Here is an 18,536-nt window from a genome sequence, read left to right on the forward strand (position 1 = left end):
TGAATGCAATCTCATTTAATGAGGAAAATTATCTTGGGTTGGAGAAGCTTCTAGTGATGGCTCTATACATTCTGGTGAAAAGGGAGGGTTTGCGACTCTTCTCTTCAGGTGGGAAGAAATATGCGATGTCATTTCCCTCTGGAGCAAAGGAGCCATGAGAATTTGTCCTCGACTCTGCAAAGAAAGACCATCCAGTATGTCATGGGTAACAATTCAGAGCAGAGTGCAATGTCTTTCCAAATGAATTAGTTGAACGCTAAAGTAATAATATCTTAGGCTTGAATGAGCAGCAGCAGGGCTTACCTGTAAAGTACACAGTAGGGGAAGTGTTCTGAGGCTGGTACTCCAGAGACTTTTGAGGACAGTGGTCCTTTCTAACTTTCTTGGAACCCTGGTTGGTGGGAAAAGGCACATTAAAACAAACTGTTATATATCTTAAAGTACAGTATATCAACTGGAAAAAGGCAATACAATGCTAAAATACTGAATTATATAAACAAATAATATCTCATACATTCAAAAGCAGTGTTATTCATGAAAAATCTGTACTTGTACTATACCTTTATGTTAAAGCATATCTTGCTGAACATGGTTTTCTTGCTTTTCTTGGACTTGAAGATGGGGATCTGCTCTCCAGTACTGCTGGTGCTATCCCTTACCAAATCCAACATCCCTTCTACAATGTCACTGGTGGCCATGCTGGTACCGGACTCAAAATAACATTTGGCATTGGCTTTGGTGATCATTTGATGACTTGAGCCAACTGATAAGGCATCCATAATTTTGTTGACCATGACCTTCGTGAGCTGATTCATTGTGTCACTATCATCTGGCTTGCTCTGATTGAGCTGAATAGGAAAGACCATGCAAGTAGAGGTGCTTGGTTCATTCTGGACTGAAACATCAATGTTGATATTTTCAGACTCATCTAACCACTGTTTTAGGAAGCCCTTCACTGTCTCTTCAGCAAATATCTGGAGAAACTGAGAGGAGAGCTTCCTGGATATGGCACATTGTTCCTTTCCCCATTTCAGCCTTGAAAGAATGGAGTCTGAAGCACTTCTGGCTGCTGCCAATGTTAAGACCTGTGGAGTGCTGTGGCTGTCCTGAAGGGCTATCACTTTATCCACAAATTCATGACTGAAAAGGTGGATGGTCCCAGTGGAAATTATTTTTCTCAATTTCCTAACAGCAGATCGGAGGTTGTCAGGATGAGAAGCACCCTGTCCATCTTCCTGTGTGTTCTCAACACTTTCCACCATTTCGTCCACTACCACCCCAGCAGCTTGCCTGACTTTGTCCACAAAGGATGGGGGAAGTAAGTTCTCTGTGTGAAACAAGTCCTGAATGATCATGTTTCTTACAATGGGAAAGTCACTCTGAGCAGATAATTCAGTGGGGGTGGGAGTACCGGGCAAGGTGAAGTCCCATTCTGACTGCTTTGATTTTGAAGTAGGTGTTAGAGAGATGGAGGAGCGTGAAGAAGAGGTATTTCTTGTATTTTGGCTGTCAGCACTCCTACAACGGATCGTGTCAATATCCTCCAGCATGGATCCTGAGAGCTTAGTGGTTTTAGGTAGTAATTTGTGCGGAATGTCCACACAGGCATTGTTTCCACCAGGTGTAACACTGCTCTGGTTGACCTCAAGATGGCAGAGACTTGCTCTTTGTGAAGCAGGACTGCTTTGATATGTAAATATTTGGATTGAACCAAGTGTTGTGTCTGACATTTGAAGATCTTTTCTGAGAAACTCCGTAATCTTACTTTGCAGACTGTAGTAGATGTTACGAGCAACAGACCAGATTCTTTTCTCAGAAACCTGTCCAGTGGTGAGCAGGGAGGTTCCAGATACCATGTCAGATGATTGGGTGGTCTGGGTGAGCTCCTGCAGATCTTTCACTATGGTTTGTATAATATCAGTAGATGTGGTGGATGTAGATACAGACTGGAGGTACTTATCTGTTGTACCTTCCTCCACAATGTTAAATGATCTAGAGAGGACCTCACTCACTCCTTTCTCAGCTTTGGTTTGGAACTCATGACTAGAGAGTTTTTGGAGGCTCTTTGTTGAAAGACTGTGGGAAGATGCAATGCCTTTGGAGGCAGCCGTGCTGCAATCTAGACTTACTGGAGAGGTTCGCTCAGGAGAACCTTGGAGACGTTCAAACATGTCTTCACATGGTGTTGGGGACCTTGACAAGGAGATGTCCTTCAGCTGAGACAGAACACCACCTACCAACATGTTGACCTCAAGGGACATATCAGATATTTTCTTTCCTACTGTGGAGAAGCAAGGTGCATTTGATGTCTGATCCTCGCATGAGGTCAAGATTGTTGAAATGACCTGTTTGGTACTATTGTTCATTAGACCCTCGTCTGTTTCAGTCCAGAGAAGTTTTGAACTCTCGCTGACACCCATGTGTAGAGTCACTTCCTGGTTCAAACTGGGCAAGTGAGGCACACTCTTACTAGCTTGCGTCAAGTTCTGGCTTGCCAAACCAAGGTACTCCTTAGTCCCAAGATGTCCAGAGTCCTCTGTGGGTGTACGGCTAGACATTCTTCTCTGCACGTCTGACCTCCGCCGGTGAATGGTGAAGCCCTTTAATGTCTTCTTAATATTTTTATATAAACTAGTGGTAGCAGACCAGATCCTGTTCTTTCGCTTTTGTCCATTTTCCTGGAGGTCAGGTTCTCTCTCCTCTACTTCTGCAGGTTGCGCCAAGCTCTGCAGGTCTTCCACAAATGTGTCAATGATGCCAAAGGCAGCAGAATCCGCACAAATATCCTTTGACAAGGTTCTCTGGTTTTGAACGGAACAAGACTTGGATGCTACAGAATAAGCAGGCTGTGCACTAGTTAAGCTACTGTTGGACTTTTTAACTAGGAACTCACTCACTGCTTGAGTGGTGTCTCTCTTGAATTCCTCACTTGAGAGTTTTTTCATGCAATCTAATAGACTGGTCAAAGCTGTGGCCTTACTTCTGCTCTCCTCAATTTGACAGGGGAACTCATATACTATTGGTGATGAGGCCCTGGAATGGGAGATATCCCCAAGCTGAGCCAGAACGCCCTCTACAAATTGTTGTCTCTCAATAGAGAAGTCTGATCCTTTTTCTCCAACAGTGTACAGGGGGTCCTCCTTTGACATCTCAGTGTTGTACAAGACCAGAAGCTCTGAGACGACTTCTTTGGTGCAAGTTGTCAGAAGGAGCTTGCTTTCTTCTGACTCAGTTTGTGCCCAAAGAAGTTTTGAGCACTCACTTAGGCCTCTTTGTAAAGTAACTTCACCAGTGGACTCTGGCAACTGAGGCTCACTCTTACTGGGCCTATATTTCATGTCTAAGCAAGGAAGTGGAACTGTCTCCTTAAACTCAGAATTTGTGATGTTGTCATCAGATGTGACAATGCTCTTTAGGGCAAATCTCTGAAGCTTGCCGAAATAATCTTTCAAGTTGTTTTGGATGCTGTGGTAAATGTGAACAGCAGCAGACCAGGCACTCTTCTGTTGGGGACTCTCTTCAGATTCAGCCAAGGACTTCATATCTGACACGAAAGTCTTAACAACTACTGACGCTGCTGAGCCCACTGGGTGAATTGCCTCTGTCTTTACAATGCCAGACAATGTTTGACCTGATACAGCAGCTGTTAACTCAGACTGAACGACTGAACTAGGAAAGCTCAAACTACTGACTTTTTTGGCAAGAACTCCACTCACTGCTTGTATTGCTGATGTTTGAAACTCCCGGCTGGAGAGTTTTTGGATGCTCTTAGATGTGAGCGTGCAGGAGGAACCAGATTCACCAATATTGTAGCTGCTCTCGTATTTCCTTATCAGGGCATCAAGATCGTCAATGAAGCCAACATGCGATGCCAAAAACGTGATCTTGTCCTTCAGATCTTTCAGCAAATTATGTTGGTTCTCGTCAACAAAAGCCACCATTGTGTCAGAGATCATGGTCATGACTTGCCCTGTTAGACTCTTGCTCTCTTGGTCAACTTTTTCAAGTTTAGCAGCCAGCTCTCTCACCATGCTCTCAGTCACCTTGGTCTGTGAGTCTCCCCTTACCGGTGTCACTTGAGAGGTTTGGCTAGCGGAGGCACTCTTAACGACCACTGATAAGGCCGACTTGACATCTTTAATCACTTCTGCCATTACAGCAGGGGTCATCTTCGGAGAGCCTGCACTTCCAGATGGAGAATTGGACATGCATGCAAGTTTGGAGAGAGAACCTTGCAGGCTGTCCTGCACACAGGTGACGAGGGTGTCCTCTGAGACACCTAAGAGGACTTGTAGCGAGTCAGAGTTGGTTGTCTTCTTCTGCACATCAGACAGAGAGGTTCTTGAAAAAAAAAAACAGAAATCATCACAGTCAAACAAATAATATGTAATGCTGTGAGGAACGTTGCTCTGGTGGAGGTGTGTCAACCACATCTAATGATAAAAAATAATAATTTATTCAACTTCTATAGTTCTTTTCATTACAGAAAGATAAATGAGAAAAGCCTTTAAAGCCTTTAAACAGCTTGGAAAATTCCAGAAAACGATGTCATGGCTTTAGAAGCTTATGTTAGGCTAATTGACATTATTTGAGTCTGTGGATGTATTTCAAGGCCAACCTTCAAACTCAGTGCCTCTTCGCTTGACATCATGAGAAAATCAAAAGAAATCAGCCAAGACCTCAGAAAAATAATTGGTTCATCCTTGGGAGCAATTTCCAAATGGCTGAAGGTACCACGTTCATCTGTACAAACAATACCACGCAGCCGTCATACACTCAGGAAGGAGACGCGTTCTGTCTCCTAGAGATGAACGTACTTGGGTGCGAAAAGTGCAAATCAAACCCAGAACAACAGCAATGGACCGTGTGAAGATGCTGGAGGAAACAGGTACAAAAGTATCTATATCCACAGTAAAACGAGTCCTATATCGACATTACCTGAAAGGCCGCTCAGCAGGGAAGAAGCCACTGCTCCGGAAGCCGCCATAAAAAACCCAGACTACGGTTTGCAACTGCACATGGGGACAAAGATCGTACTTTTTGGAGAAATGTCCTCTGGTCTGATGAAACCAAAATAGAACTGTTTGGGCATAATGACCATCATTATGTTTGGAGGAAAAGGGTGAGGCTTGCAAGCCAAAGAACACCATCCCAACCGTGAAGCACGGGGGTAGCAGAATCATGTTGTGGGGGTGCTTTGCTGCAGGAGGGTCTAGTGCACTTCACAAAATAGATAGCATAATGAGGATGGAAAATAATGTGGATATATTGAAGCAACATCTCAAGACTTCAGTCAGGAAGTTAAAGCTTGGTCGCAAATGGGTCTTCCAAATGGACATGACCCCAAGCATACTTCCAAAGTTGTGGCAAAATGACTTAAGAACAACAAAGTCAAGGTATTGGAGTGACCATCACAAAGCCCTGACCTCAATCCTATAGAACATTTGTGGGCAGAACTGAAAAAGCTTGTGCGAGGAAGGAGGCCTACAAACCTGACTCAGTCATACCAGCTCTGTCAGGAGGAATGGGCCAAAATTCTCCCAACTTATTGTGGGAAGCTTGTGGAAGGCTACCCAAAACATTTGACCCAAGTTAAACAATTTAAAGGCAATGCTACCAAATACTATTTGAGTGTATGTAAACTTCTGACCCACTGGGAATGTGAAGAAAGAAATAAAAGCTGAAATAAATTATTATTTCTTCTTCTATTATTCTGACATTTCACATTCTTAAAATAAAGTGCTGATTTTAACTGACCTAAAACAGGGAAATTTTACTAGGATTAAATGTCAGGAATTGTGAAAAACTGAGTTTAAATGTACTTGGCTAAGGTGTATGTAAACTCCGAATTCAACTTTATATGGCCATATCTATACTCTAAAAAAAATGTGAAATTGCTATAAACATCAAATACTGTTTAAGGACAATCATAAATAAAAGGCAGTATTGAAGAATGGTTACAGACATACCTCATGGCTGGCTTGGGCAATGGTTTTGGGCAGTAGCTTCCACTGCCCAGACTGCCCATCTCCTTAGTCAGGTAAATCTCCTTGAACTTAAGTTGTTGTGATTCCTGCTCTTCTTCCTCTTCCTGATCCATACAGTTGGAGGAAGGGTAGGGAGTCGGGATGCGAAAGCTATTGTAAGACTTTCGACTGCCTGGCCTCTTAGATACACCAGCCTCAGTAAATCTCACGTGGGACTTGGTGTTAACCTTATCGTCTAACAGACTGGTGAGTGACGCTGTGAGAGATCTCTGTGACAATGGAGAGGAGGCAGCATCTTGGATGCCCAGTAGTTCGTAAAGACCTGGGATGATGATCTGCATCAGCTTGTCCGATAAAAACTGGACAATCCTCAGACACAAGCCGGCAAGCTGTTGTTTTGTCAGCTGTATTCCAGAAACAGAAGAAGTGTTTTAAAATGTTGCATAGTGCGTCTTTCAAAAGCTTATGAACAAGGCTAAACATTCAGTGATCATTGTATTCTAAAGAAGCTTTCAGATCTTACCGGGTCAGAAATGCCATTACGAATCCTACTCCATTGCCTGAAAATTATGCATATGAATCATTCATATTAATAGTATTAATATTGTCAGAAATGTCGGTCAGTAGAGTCATCAGATTAAACAGTATTTTACACATGCTTTGTAGCAATTGTTTTGACAACATTGTGGTGTGATGTAACTTTTTCCGCAATGGAAATGTAGTTGATGAATCTGCTTTCATACAATCCTTTACAGGTTTGATAGTAGTACTGTACCAAAGAAAATAGAACATACTCCTCAGTTAGGTTCTGCAGGAAGTTGATAATCAGTGAAAAAGACTCAAGATTTTTCGCACTGTTGAGGCTCTCTTCTTCTGTGGTTTCCACAGTGCTGCTTTGCTTCTGGTAGAAATAAACATTATGAGTCTCAAATAATGGCACCAACAGAGTCAAACTTAACATATACAACAAATATCATACTGAAAGAACTTATGAACCGTTAGAGAGTGGAGGAGCATTGGCAACGTTGGACAAATTTAAACAACTGAAACACAACAGAGATGGTTGTGGTACGTCAACATTGCCAATGATAGCATCACTACAACATTTTATTGGATTAATGTTGTAATATGAAATGACAAGGTCAACTTACCATCTCATTGACAGCTTCAGAGGTCAGGTGGTCATCCATCACACAGACAGGCAGGTCTAGAGACTGGGACAAGGCTCTATGGTCATAACCAGGAGAGAATGGAAACATCAGAGCAGTCCCAATGGCAGAATCTAACCACTGTCTTCATGTCAAAGACTCACTTAGTAGTTAATACATGGCCACAAATAATGAGCGGTTCAAATAGATCGGCTGGGGACTTGACCCTACAAATGACTCCATGAATGACGCCTGACCTGCCCCATAACAAGTTATTTCTTATTAGTCTCTCTCTCTTAATCTCCACACAAATATCTAACTGGACAGAGTGTAAGTGGCAATACCTGACTGTCTCAGTGTCAGAAACATCATAGTCTTGTTGTTCTATGTCCTCCAGGGACATCTCAGCTACAGCAGACGGGGCAAAGCCCGGGATGATCTCTCAAACTGAAAATAATGACTGTTTATGTGAACTGAACCATATACAGTGGCTTGCGAAAGTATTCACCCCCCTTGGCATTTTCCCTATTTTGTTGCCTTATAACCTGGAATTAAAATAGATTTTTGCACTGTCAACTGTGGGACCTTAGGTATGTGCCTTTCCAAATCATGTCCAATCAATTGAATTTACCACAGGTGGACTCCAATCATGTTGTAGAAATACCTCAAGGATGATCAAGGGAAACAGGATGCACCGGTGCTCAATTTCGAGTCTCATAGCTAAGGGTTTGAATGCTTATGTAAATAAGGTATTTCTGTTTTTTTCCGTTTTAAATTGCAAAAATGTCTAAAAAACTGTTTTTGCTTTGTCATTATAGGATATTGTGTGTAGATTGATGAGGAAAATGTTGTATGTAATCCATTTTAGAATAAGGCTATAACGTAAAAAATGAAATGTGTAAAAAGTCAAGGGGTCTGAATACTTTCCAAATGCACTGAAGCAGTCTATAAGATATATCTTATTACAGTTTAGGCCTACCTTGTTATTTACTTCCATCTGGCAATATCATATTAATGGATTAAATCTATTTAGTTTGTTTTGTTGCTAGTATTTTTATTAATTGTTTGAAAATACAAGTATTATCTACTTTCTGAAGGACAGCCAAGTTGATAGGCAACATAGAACCTACAGACAATTATGACATCATTGGAACACATGCACGTGTCACAAACACCTTTAGCCCAAAAAAGCAGTGTAGCAGTGCTGCCCAAGCTGGGGGCAATACACTTTTATTAGGCTTTTATTCAGATTCACAAACAATGCTCTACTTGAAGTCAATGAGTAAACATGTAGCAACATGGCTGAGCTTTAACGTGTAAGTAGAAGTTGACACTAACCATATGTATATTCCTAAAATGCTTGCCCTAAATACCAGTCTAGAACCCAGGTATGTCTCCTGCTATTTATAGTATCTTTCAAGTACATCTTATTACAGTTTAGGCCTACCTTATTATTTTCTTCCATCTAGCAATATCATTTTAAGGGCAAATACACACACGTGTTGTAGGCCAATGAACTCCATAGTTTTAATCAGAGTTTATAATAAGGAAGGGGAATTCTGTAACAGGTTATGACATCAAAGGTATGGCAGCTATGGAGCATCATTTTCAAAACAATGTCCAAAGCGGGAAATCATTGGATGTGATTCATTCAATTCTATGCAATTTCATCTTTGAGGACTGACATGGAAGCAACCATTACACAACCCTGAACTCAATAACCCCACCCCAGTTTCAGAAGAGATATCAAACCATATCTTGTCATTCTGTATTACATCCACTGTGCCTGGACAGTGATGGATGGCTATATGGAGCATCCTTGTCCATCATGTTCAGTGTGTTAGTGCTCTCACCACAGCGAGGCAGCAGAGTACCAGTTGAGGTAGGTGCAGGCAGAGCGTAGTAATTAAAGGCAGTGGTAGCCTATCCATCCCCATATCAACACCTGCAGCATCTCATGACACGCGCTCACACTCCCCCATTTACCACAACTTCCAAACTAACTGGACTTAAAACAATGTGTAACTTCGTGGCCATTCCAAGTCAGGATCACACCTAATACCAAATAGCTAAAGAGGATAAACCACAAATAAATTCATGTTTCCTAAAACAATGTGTAACTTCGTGGCCATTCCAAGTCAGGATCACACCTAATACCAAATAGCTAAAGAGGATAAACCACAAATAAATTCATGTTTTGTAGGGGGGAGTTGACGATTATGTGGTGGTTGTTTCACTATCGATGATGAAATTGCATTAAATCAAAAGAGTCAGACCCAATGATTTACTGTTCGTAAGGACAGAGTGCCACTAGTAATATTGAACATTAAGTTGAAATGTAGCTAGGGGAGTTCAAGATCCAAGATCCAAGATCACATTTTCTTTCTATGGATTAGCCCATCTGTCATGTGTTGGTTGTCCAGTAAAAAACTTCGAATTAAGATTATCAGTCCGATTCTGTGATCAATGTGAATCTGTGAACAGTCTTGTGAATCTTTACTAGAGTCCCCATTAGCTAACGCTATAACGTTAGCTAATCTTCCTGTGGTCCAACACCAATTGATAAGACATTACAAACAATTACAAATGAAGACTTTACAAACATTTAACAAGTAGACAATACAGACAATTAAAATACCTGACATTCAACATTCAGTTGATGCTTTGTAGGTGATGCAATAGCTGTAAACTATAGAGCTCGTGGCCAAGGTGAGTTAAGTGGCTAGAGTGGTTTCCTGTATGCCCATGCTGCACATAGCCCACCCCAATGCACTAGTTAGCCTAGTAAACAAGCCTATACACCGCGGGTAAATTGACACTATTCACTGTTACAGTGGTCAGAGATCACAGCCAGAAGCCTACCACTACCAACGGGCTACAACTGTTCAGTATTGTTGTCTAATTTATGGACATCGTCTATGTGACTTTTTTTTAAATTATCAAGTAGGCCCAACACAGCTTCAGAAGATGTAGGTACATTTGACCAATATTCATGTATCCATTTTTCAGTTAGCATGGTCATGTTACCTTTCACGTGAGAAATATTAACCAAAGCATCATTTTCCCTTGCTTATCTCCTTCAAAATACTGCAAGCTACAGAGCTATATAAATAATGACTGTATTGGCATGATTCCATACCTTATTATTGACTTAAATTGGAGGTGCAATTCACTCCTTTTGACGAGTAGGTTTGGTCCTCATTTCCAGGGCAAATGTGCAACAGTTCTACACACACATATTTAACTGTCTGTTTTCATTACATCATCAGCTACCTTTGTTACATCACAAAGCCAGCTGGCTAAATCTGGCACATTTACAGAAATACAGTAGATTGTCCCTGTCAAATACATTTGATAAAAAATAAATGTCCAAAACAAACAGTGGTGGAAAAAGTCCTCAATCAGTCAGTTGTAAACAGTATGACTCAAGTAAATGTGAAAGTTGCCCAGTAAAATACTACTTGGGAAGTATTTGGTTTGAAATATTCTCAAGTATCAAAAGTAAAAATAATTTTAAAAATTAAGCAAAGCAGACAACACAATTGTATTGCTTTTTTTGAATGTAAGAATAGCCAGGGGCACACACCAACACTTAGACATAATTTATAAACTAAGCATTTGTGTTTATTGAGTCTGCCAGATCAGAGGTAGGGGATGTTCTCTTGATAAGTGTGTGAATTGGACCATTTTCCTGTCATACAAAGCATTCAAAATGTACTTTTGGGTATCAGGGAAAGTGGATGGAGTCAAAAGTACATTTTTGTCCTTTATGAATGTACTGAAGTTGTCAAAAATATAAATAGTTAAAGTACAGATACCCCCAAAACGGTTTAAATCATTTTTACTTAAGTACTTTGCACCACTGAAAACAAACCTTTTCTAATGTCTCTATATCACTGGCTTATCATCACCTAGATTGCCCACCCTAGTCACACCCTGACCTAACCAAATAGAGAATTAAAAAGATCTCTACGGTCAGGGCGTGACACTTTGCCTGTTTGATGGTTAGTCTGAGGGCATAGCAGGATTTCATATAAGTGTCTGGATTAGTGTCCCGCTCTTTGAAAGAAGCAGCTCTAGCCTTTAGCGCGGTGTGGATGTTGCCTGTAATCCATGGCTTCTGTCGGGGATATGTACATACGGTCACTGTGGACACGACGTTGTCGATCCACTTATTGATGTAGCCTGTGACTGAGGTGGTATACTCCTCAATGCATGTGGATGAATCGCAGAACATATTACAGTCTGTGCTAGCAAAACAGTCAACATATGACAACAAATGAATGCAATCTCATTTAATGAGGAAAATTATCTTGGGTTGGAGAGGCTTCTAGTGATGGCTCTATACATTCTGGTGAAAAGGGAGGGTTTGCGACTCTTCTCTTCAGGTGGGAAGAAATATGCGATGTCATTTCCCTCTGGAGCAAAGGAGCAATGAGAATTTGTCCTCGACTCTGCAAAGAAAGACCATCCAGTATGTCATGGGTAACAATTCAGAGCAGAGTGCAATGTCTTTCCAAATGAATTAGTTGAACGCTAAAGTAATAATATCTTAGTCTTGAATGAGCAGCAGCAGGGCTTACCTGTAAAGTACACAGTAGGGGAAGTGTTCTGAGGCTGGTACTCCATAGACTTTTGAGGACAGTGGTCCTTTCTAACTTTCTTGGAACCCTGGTTGGTGGGAAAAGGCACATTAAAACAAACTGTTATATATCTTAAAGTACAGTATATCAACTGGAAAAAGGCAATACAATGCTAAAATACTGAATTATATAAACAAATAATATCTCATACATTCAAAAGCAGTGTTATTCATGAACAATCTGCACTTGTACTATACCTTTATGTTAAAGCATATCTTGCTGAACATGGTTTTCTTGCTTTTCTTGGACTTGAAGATGGGGATCTGCTCTCCAGTACTGCTGGTGCTATCCCTTACCAAATCCAACATCCCTTCTACAATGTCTCTGGTGGCCATGCTGGTACCGGACTCAAAAGAACATTTGGCATTGGCTTTGGTGATCATTTGATGACTTGAGCCAACTGATAAGGCATCCATCATTTGGTTGACCATGACTTTCGTGAGCTGATTCATTGTGTCACTATCCTCTGGCTTGCTCGGATTGAGCTGGATAGGAAAGACCATGCAAGTAGAGGTGCTTGGTTCATTCTGGACTGAAACATCAATGTTGATATTTTCAGACTCATCTAACCACTGTTTTAGGAAGCCCTTCACTGTCTCTTCGGCAAATATCTGGAGAAGCTGAGAGGAGAGCTTCCTGGATATGGCACATTGTTCCTTTCCCCATTTCAGCCTTGAAAGAATGGAGTCTGAAGCACTTCTGGCTGCTGCCAATGTTAAGACCTGTGGAGTGCTGTGGCTGTCCTGAAGGGCTATCACTTTATCCACAAATTCATGACTGAACATGTGGATGGTCCCAGTGGAAATTATTTTTCTCAATTTCCTAACAGCAGATCGGAGGTTGTCAGGATGAAAAGCACCCTGTCCATCTTCCTGTGTGTTCTCAACACTTTCCACCATTTCGTCCACTACCACCCCAGCAGCTTGCCTGACTTTGTCCACAAAGGATGGGGGAAGTAAGTTCTCTGTGTGAAACAAGTCCTGAATGATCATGTTTCTTACAATGGGAAAGTCACTCTGAGCAGATAATTCAGTGGGGATGGGAGTACCGGGCAAGGTGAAGTCCCATTCTGACTGCTTTAATTTTGAAGTAGGTGTTAGAGAGATGGAGGAGCATGAAGAAGAGGTATTTCTTGTATTTTGGCTGTCAGCACTCCTACAACGGATCGTGCCAATATCCTCCAGCATGGATCCTGAGAGCTCAGTGGTTTTAGGTAGTAATTTGTGCGGAATGTCCACACAGGCATCGTTTCCACAAGGTGTAACACTGCTCTGGTTGACCTCAAGATGGCAGAGACTTGCTCTTTGTGAAGCAGGACTGCTTTGATATGTAAATATTGGGATTGAACCAAGTGTTGTGTCTGACATTTGAAGATCTTTTCCGAGAAACTCCGTAATCTTACTTTGCAGACTGTAGTAGATGTTACGAGCAACAGACCAGATCCTTTTCTCAGAAACCTGTCCAGTGGTGAGCAGGGAGGTTCCAGATACCATGTCAGATGACTGGGTGGTCTGGGTGAGCTCCTGCAGATCTTTCACTATGGTTTGTATAATATCAGTAGATGTGGTGGATGTAGATACAGACTGGAGGTACTTATCTGTTGTACCTTCCTCCACAATGTTAAATGATCTAGAGAGGACCTCACTCACTCCTTTCTCAGCTTTGGTTTGGAACTCATGACTAGAAAGTTTTTGGAGGCTCTTTGTTGAAAGACTGTGGGAAGATGCAATGCCTTTGGAGGCAGCCGTGCTGCAATCTAGACTTACTGGAGAGGTTCGCTCAGGAGAACCTTGGAGACGTTCAAACATGTCTTCACATGGTGTTGGGGACCTTGACAAGGAGATGTCATTCAGCTGAGACAGAACACCACCTACCAATATGTTGACCTCAAGGGACATATCAGATATTTTCTTTCCTACTGTGGAGAAGCAAGGTGCATTTGATGTCTGATCCTCGCATGAGGTCAAGATTGTTGAAATGACCTGTTTGGTACTATTGTTCATTAGACCCTCGTCTGTTTCAGTCCAGAGAAGTTTTGAACTCTTGCTGACACCCATGTGTAGAGTCACTTCCTGGTTCAAACTGGGCAAGTGAGGCACACTCTTACTAGCTTGCGTCAAGTTCTGGCTTGCCAAACCAAGGTACTCCTTAGTCACAAGATGTCCAGAGTCCTCTGTGGGTGTATGGCTAGACATTCTTCTCTGCACGTCTGACCTCCGCTGGTGAATGATGAAGTCCTTTAATGTCTTCTTAATATTGTTATATAAACTAGTGGTAGCAGACCAGATCCTGCTCTTTCGCTTTTGTGCATTTTCCTGGAGGTCAGGTTCTCTCTCCTCTACTTCTGCAGGTTGCGCCGAGCTCTGCAGGTCTTCCACAAATGTGTCAATGATGCCAAAGGCAGCAGAATCCGCACAAATATCCTTTGACAAGGTTCTCTGGTTTTGAATGGAACAAGACCTGGATGCTACAGAATAAGCAGGCTGTGCACTCGGTAAGCTACTGTTGGACTTTTTAACTAGGAACTCACTCACTGCTTGAGTGGTGTCTCTCTTGAATTCCTCACTTGAGAGTTGTTTCATGCAATCTAACAGACTGGTCAAAGAAGCTGTGGCCTTACTTCTGCTGTCCTCAATTTGACAGGGGAACTCATATACTATTGGTGATGAGGCCCTGGAATGGGAGATATCCCCAAGCTGAGCCAGAACGCCCTCTACAAATTGTTGTCTCTCAATAGAGAAGTCTGATCCTTTTTCTCCAACAGTGTACAGGGGGTCCTCCTTTGACATCTCAGTCTTGTACAAGACCAGAAGCTCTGAGATGACTTCTTTGGTGCAAGTTGTCAGAAGGAGCTTGCTTTCTTCTGACTCAGTTTGTGCCCAAAGAAGTTTTGAGCTCTCACTTAGGCCTCTTTGTAAAGTAACTTCACCAGTGGACTCTGGCAACTGAGGCTCACTCTTACTGGGCCTATATTTCATGTCTAAGCAAGGAAGTGGAACTGCCTCCTTAAACTCAGCATTTGTGATGTTGTCATCAGATGTGACAATGCTCTTTAGGGCAAATCTCTGAAGCTTGCCGAAATAATCTTTCAAGTTGTTTTGGATGCTGTGGTAAATGTGAACAGCAGCAGACCAGGCACTCTTCTGTTGGGGACTCTCTTCAGATTCAGCCAAGGACTTCATATCTGACACGAAAGTCTTAACAACTACTGACGCTGCTGAGCCCACTGGGTGAATTGACTCCGTCTTTACAATGCCAGACAATGTTTGACCTGATACAGCACCTGTTAACTCAGACTGAACGACTGAACTAGGAAATCTCAAACTACTGACTTTTTTGTCAAGAACTCCACTCACTGCTTGTATTGCTGATGTTTGAAACTCCCGGCTGGAGAGTTTTTGGATGCTCTTAGATGTGAGCGTGCAGGAGGAACCAGATTCACCAATATTGTAGCTGCTCTCGTATTTCCTTATCAGGGCATCAAGATCGTCAATGAAGCCAACATGCGATGCCAAAAACGTGATCTTGTCCTTCAGATCTTCCAGCAAATTCTGTTCGTTCTCGTCAACAAAAGCCACCATTGTGTCAGAGATCATGGTCATGACTTGCCCTGTTAGACTCTTGCTCTCTTGGTCAACTTTTTCAAGTTTAGCAGCCAGCTCTCTCACCATGCTCTCAGTCACCTTGGTCTGTGAGTCTCCCCTTACCGGTGTCACTTGAGAGGTTTGGCTAGCGGAGGCACTCTTAACGACCACTGATACGGCCGACTTGACATCTTTAATCACTTTTGCCATTACAGCAGGGGTCATCTTCGGAGAGCCTGCACTTCCAGATGGAGAATTGGACATGCATGCAAGTTTGGAGAGAGAACCTTGCAGGCTGTCCTGCACACAGGTGACGAGGGTGTCCTCTGAGATACCTAAGAGGACTTGTAGCGAGTCAGAGTTGGTTGTCTTCTTCTGCACATCAGACAGAGAGGTTCTTGAAAAAAAAACAGAAATCATCACAGTCAAACAGATAATATGTACGGCTGTGAGGAACGTTGCTCTGGTGGAGGAGTGTCAAACACATCTGCACCATTGAAAATAGTGGGGGAATCGTTGCTTTTGCTCTGGGAAAACACCTTAGTGTGGTGGAGGTGTGTCAACCACATCTAATAATAAAAAATAATAATTTATTCAACTTCTATAGTTCTTTTCATTACAGAAAGATAAGAGAAAAGCTTCTGTCGGTTTGGAGAAGAAAAAAAAAGACTAAATTATTCTGTTTTAAAGTCAAATAATATGATACATTAGAGTACTTTTTTTGTATAAGTAATTTGTATTTGTAAGTCGGAAGTTTACGTACACTTAGGTTGGAGTCATTAAAAGTCGTTTTTCAACCACTCCACAAATTCCTTGTTAACAAACTCTAGTTTTGGCAAGTCGGTTAGGACATCTACTTTGTGCATGACACAAGTAATTTTTCCAACAATTGTTTACAGACAGATTAGTTAACTTATAATTCACTGTATCTTAATTCCAGTGGGTCAGAAGTTTACATGCACTAAGTTGACTGTGCCTTTAAACAGCTTGGAAAATTCCAGAAAATGATGTCATGGCTTTAGAAGCTTATGTTAGGCTAATTGACATCATTTGAGTCTGTGGATGTATTTCAAGGCCAACCTTCAAACTCAGTGCCTCTTCGCTTGACATCATGAGAAAATCAAAAGAAATCAGCCAAGACCTCAGAAAAATAATTGGTTCATCCTTGGGAGCAATTTCCAAATGGCTGAAGGTACCACGTTCATCTGTACAAACAATAGTACGCAAGTATAAACACCATGGGACCACACAGCCGTGGGTGGGTGAGGATTGCAAGCCAAAGAACACCATCCCAACCGTGAAGCACGGGGTAGCAGAATCATGTTGTGGGGGTGCTTTGCAGCAGGAGGGTCTAGTGCACTTCACAAAATAGATAGCATCATGAGGCTGGAAAATTATGTGGATATATTGAAGCAACATCTCAAGACTTCAGTCAGGAAGTTAAAGCTTGGTCGCAAATGGGTCTTCCAAATGGACATGACCCCAAGCATACTTCCAAAGTTGTGGCAAAATGACTTAAGAACAACAAAGTCAAGGTATTGGAGTGGCAATCACAAAGCCCTGACCTCAATCCTATAGAACATTTGTGGGCAGAACTGAAAAAGCTTGTGCGAGCAAGGAGGCCTACAAACCTGACTCAGTCATACCAGCTCTGTCAGGAGGAATGGGCCAAAATTCTCCCAACTTATTGTGGGAAGCTTGTGGAAGGCTACCCAAAACAGTTGACCCAAGTTAAACAATTTAAAGGCAATGCAACCAAATACTATTTGAGTGTATGTAAACTTCTGACCCACTGGGAATGTGAAGAAAGAAATAAAAGCTGAAATAAATGATTCTTTCTTCTTCTATTATTCTGACATTTCACATTCTTAAAATAAAGTGGTGATTTTAACTGACCTAAAACAGGGAATTTTTATTAGGATTAAATGTCAGGAATTGTGAAAAACTGAGTTTAAATGTACTTGGCTAAGGTGTATGTAAACTCAGAATTCAACTTTATATGGCCATATCTATACTCTAAAAAAAAGGGAAATTGCTATAAACATCAAATACTGTTTAAGGACAATCATAAATAAAAGGCAGTATTGAAGAATGGTTACAGACATACCTCATGGCTGGCTTGGGCAATGGTTTTGGGCAGTAGCTTCCACTGCCCAGACTGCCCATCTCCTTAGTCAGGTACATCTCCTTGAACTTAAGTTGTTGTGATTCCTGCTCTTCTTCCTCTTCCTGATCCATACAGTTGGAGGAAGGGTAGGGAGTCGGGATGCGAAAGCTATTGTAAGACTTTCGACTGCCTGGCCTCTTAGGTACACCAGCCTCAGTAAATCTCACGCGGGGCTTGGTGTTAACCTTATCGTCTAACAGACTGGTGAGTGACGCTGTGAGAGATCTCTGTGACAATGGAGAGGAGGCAGCATCTTGGATGCCAAGTAGTTCGTAAAGACCTGGGATGATGATCTGCATCAGCTTGTCCGATAAAAACTGGACAATCCTCAGACACAAGCCGGCAAGCTGTTGTTTTGTCAGCTGTATTCCAGAAACAGAAGAAGTGTTTTAAAATGTTGCATAGTGCGTCTTTCAAAAGCTTATGAACAAGGCTAAACATTCAGTGATCATTGTATTCTAAAGAAGCTTTCAGATCTTACCGGGTCAGAAATGCCATTACGAATCCTACTCCATTGCCTGAAAATGATTCATATGAATTATTCATATTAATAGTATTAATATTGTCAGAAATGTCGGTCAGTAGAGTCATCAGATTAAACAGTATTTTACACATGCTTTGTAGCAATTGTTTTGACAACATTGTGGTGTGATGTAACTTTTTCCGCAATGGAAATGTAGTTGATGAATCTGCTTTCATACAATCCTTTACAGGTTTGATAGTAGTACTGTACCAAAGAAAATAGAACATACTCCTCAGTTAGGTTCTGCAGGAAGTTGATAATCAGTGAAAAAGACTCAAGATTTTTCGCACTGTTGAGGCTCTCTTCTTCTGTGGTTTCCACAGTGCTGCTTTGCTTCTGGTAGAAATAAACATTATGAGTCTCAAATAATGGCACCAACAGAGTCAAACTTAACATATACAACAAATATCATACTGAAAGAACTTATGAACCGTTAGAGAGTGGAGGAGCATTGGCAACGTTGGACAAATTTAAACAACTGAAA

General features: G+C 41.7%; 2 protein-coding genes across 2 annotated transcripts; both read right to left on the bottom strand.

Annotated features, from left to right (window-relative positions):
• Positions 1-6,391, bottom strand: LOC149985365 (uncharacterized). Its single transcript, XM_090236960.1, has 5 exons — positions 5,966-6,391; positions 4,970-4,971; positions 589-4,341; positions 304-374; positions 1-174 (listed from the first exon to the last, which is right to left on the bottom strand). The coding sequence occupies exons 1-5, from the start codon at positions 6,326-6,328 to the stop codon at positions 29-31; spliced, it is 4,335 nt and encodes a 1,444-aa protein (XP_090093086.1). The 5' UTR covers positions 6,329-6,391; the 3' UTR covers positions 1-28.
• A 5,578-nt stretch (positions 6,392-11,969) lies between these two features.
• LOC118936726 (uncharacterized) lies at positions 11,970-18,490 on the bottom strand. Its single transcript, XM_090182613.1, has 5 exons — positions 18,282-18,490; positions 18,011-18,047; positions 17,470-17,891; positions 12,501-15,759; positions 11,970-12,263 (listed from the first exon to the last, which is right to left on the bottom strand). The coding sequence occupies exons 1-5, from the start codon at positions 18,446-18,448 to the stop codon at positions 11,970-11,972; spliced, it is 4,179 nt and encodes a 1,392-aa protein (XP_090038739.1). The 5' UTR covers positions 18,449-18,490.
• Between the last annotated feature and the right edge of the window lie 46 nt (positions 18,491-18,536).

The sequence above is a fragment of the Oncorhynchus mykiss genome, chromosome 1, assembly GCF_057628025.1.
Source record: "Oncorhynchus mykiss isolate SJ-2025 chromosome 1, ASM5762802v1, whole genome shotgun sequence".
Taxonomy (NCBI): Eukaryota; Metazoa; Chordata; class Actinopteri; order Salmoniformes; family Salmonidae; genus Oncorhynchus; species Oncorhynchus mykiss.

Excerpts from the sequence above, each read along its gene's own strand:
- LOC118936726 (XM_090182613.1), bottom strand. The coding sequence starts at position 18,448 with ATGTTAAGTTTGACTCTGTTGGTGCCATTATTTGAGACTCATAATGTT. Across the intron at positions 18,048-18,281 it reads CTGCAGAACCTAACTGAGGA|GCAATGGAGTAGGATTCGTA; the intron begins GTATGTTCTATT and ends AATCATTTTCAG. Across the intron at positions 17,892-18,010 it reads GTAATGGCATTTCTGACCCG|CTGACAAAACAACAGCTTGC; the intron begins GTAAGATCTGAA and ends TCTGGAATACAG.
- LOC149985365 (XM_090236960.1), bottom strand. The coding sequence starts at position 6,328 with ATGCAGATCATCATCCCAGGTCTTTACGAACTACTGGGCATCCAAGAT. Across the intron at positions 375-588 it reads AAGAAAAGCAAGAAAACCAT|AAAGGACCACTGTCCTCAAA; the intron begins GTTCAGCAAGAT and ends CAAGAAAGTTAG. Across the intron at positions 175-303 it reads CCCTACTGTGTACTTTACAG|AGTCGAGGACAAATTCTCAT; the intron begins GTAAGCCCTGCT and ends CTTTCTTTGCAG.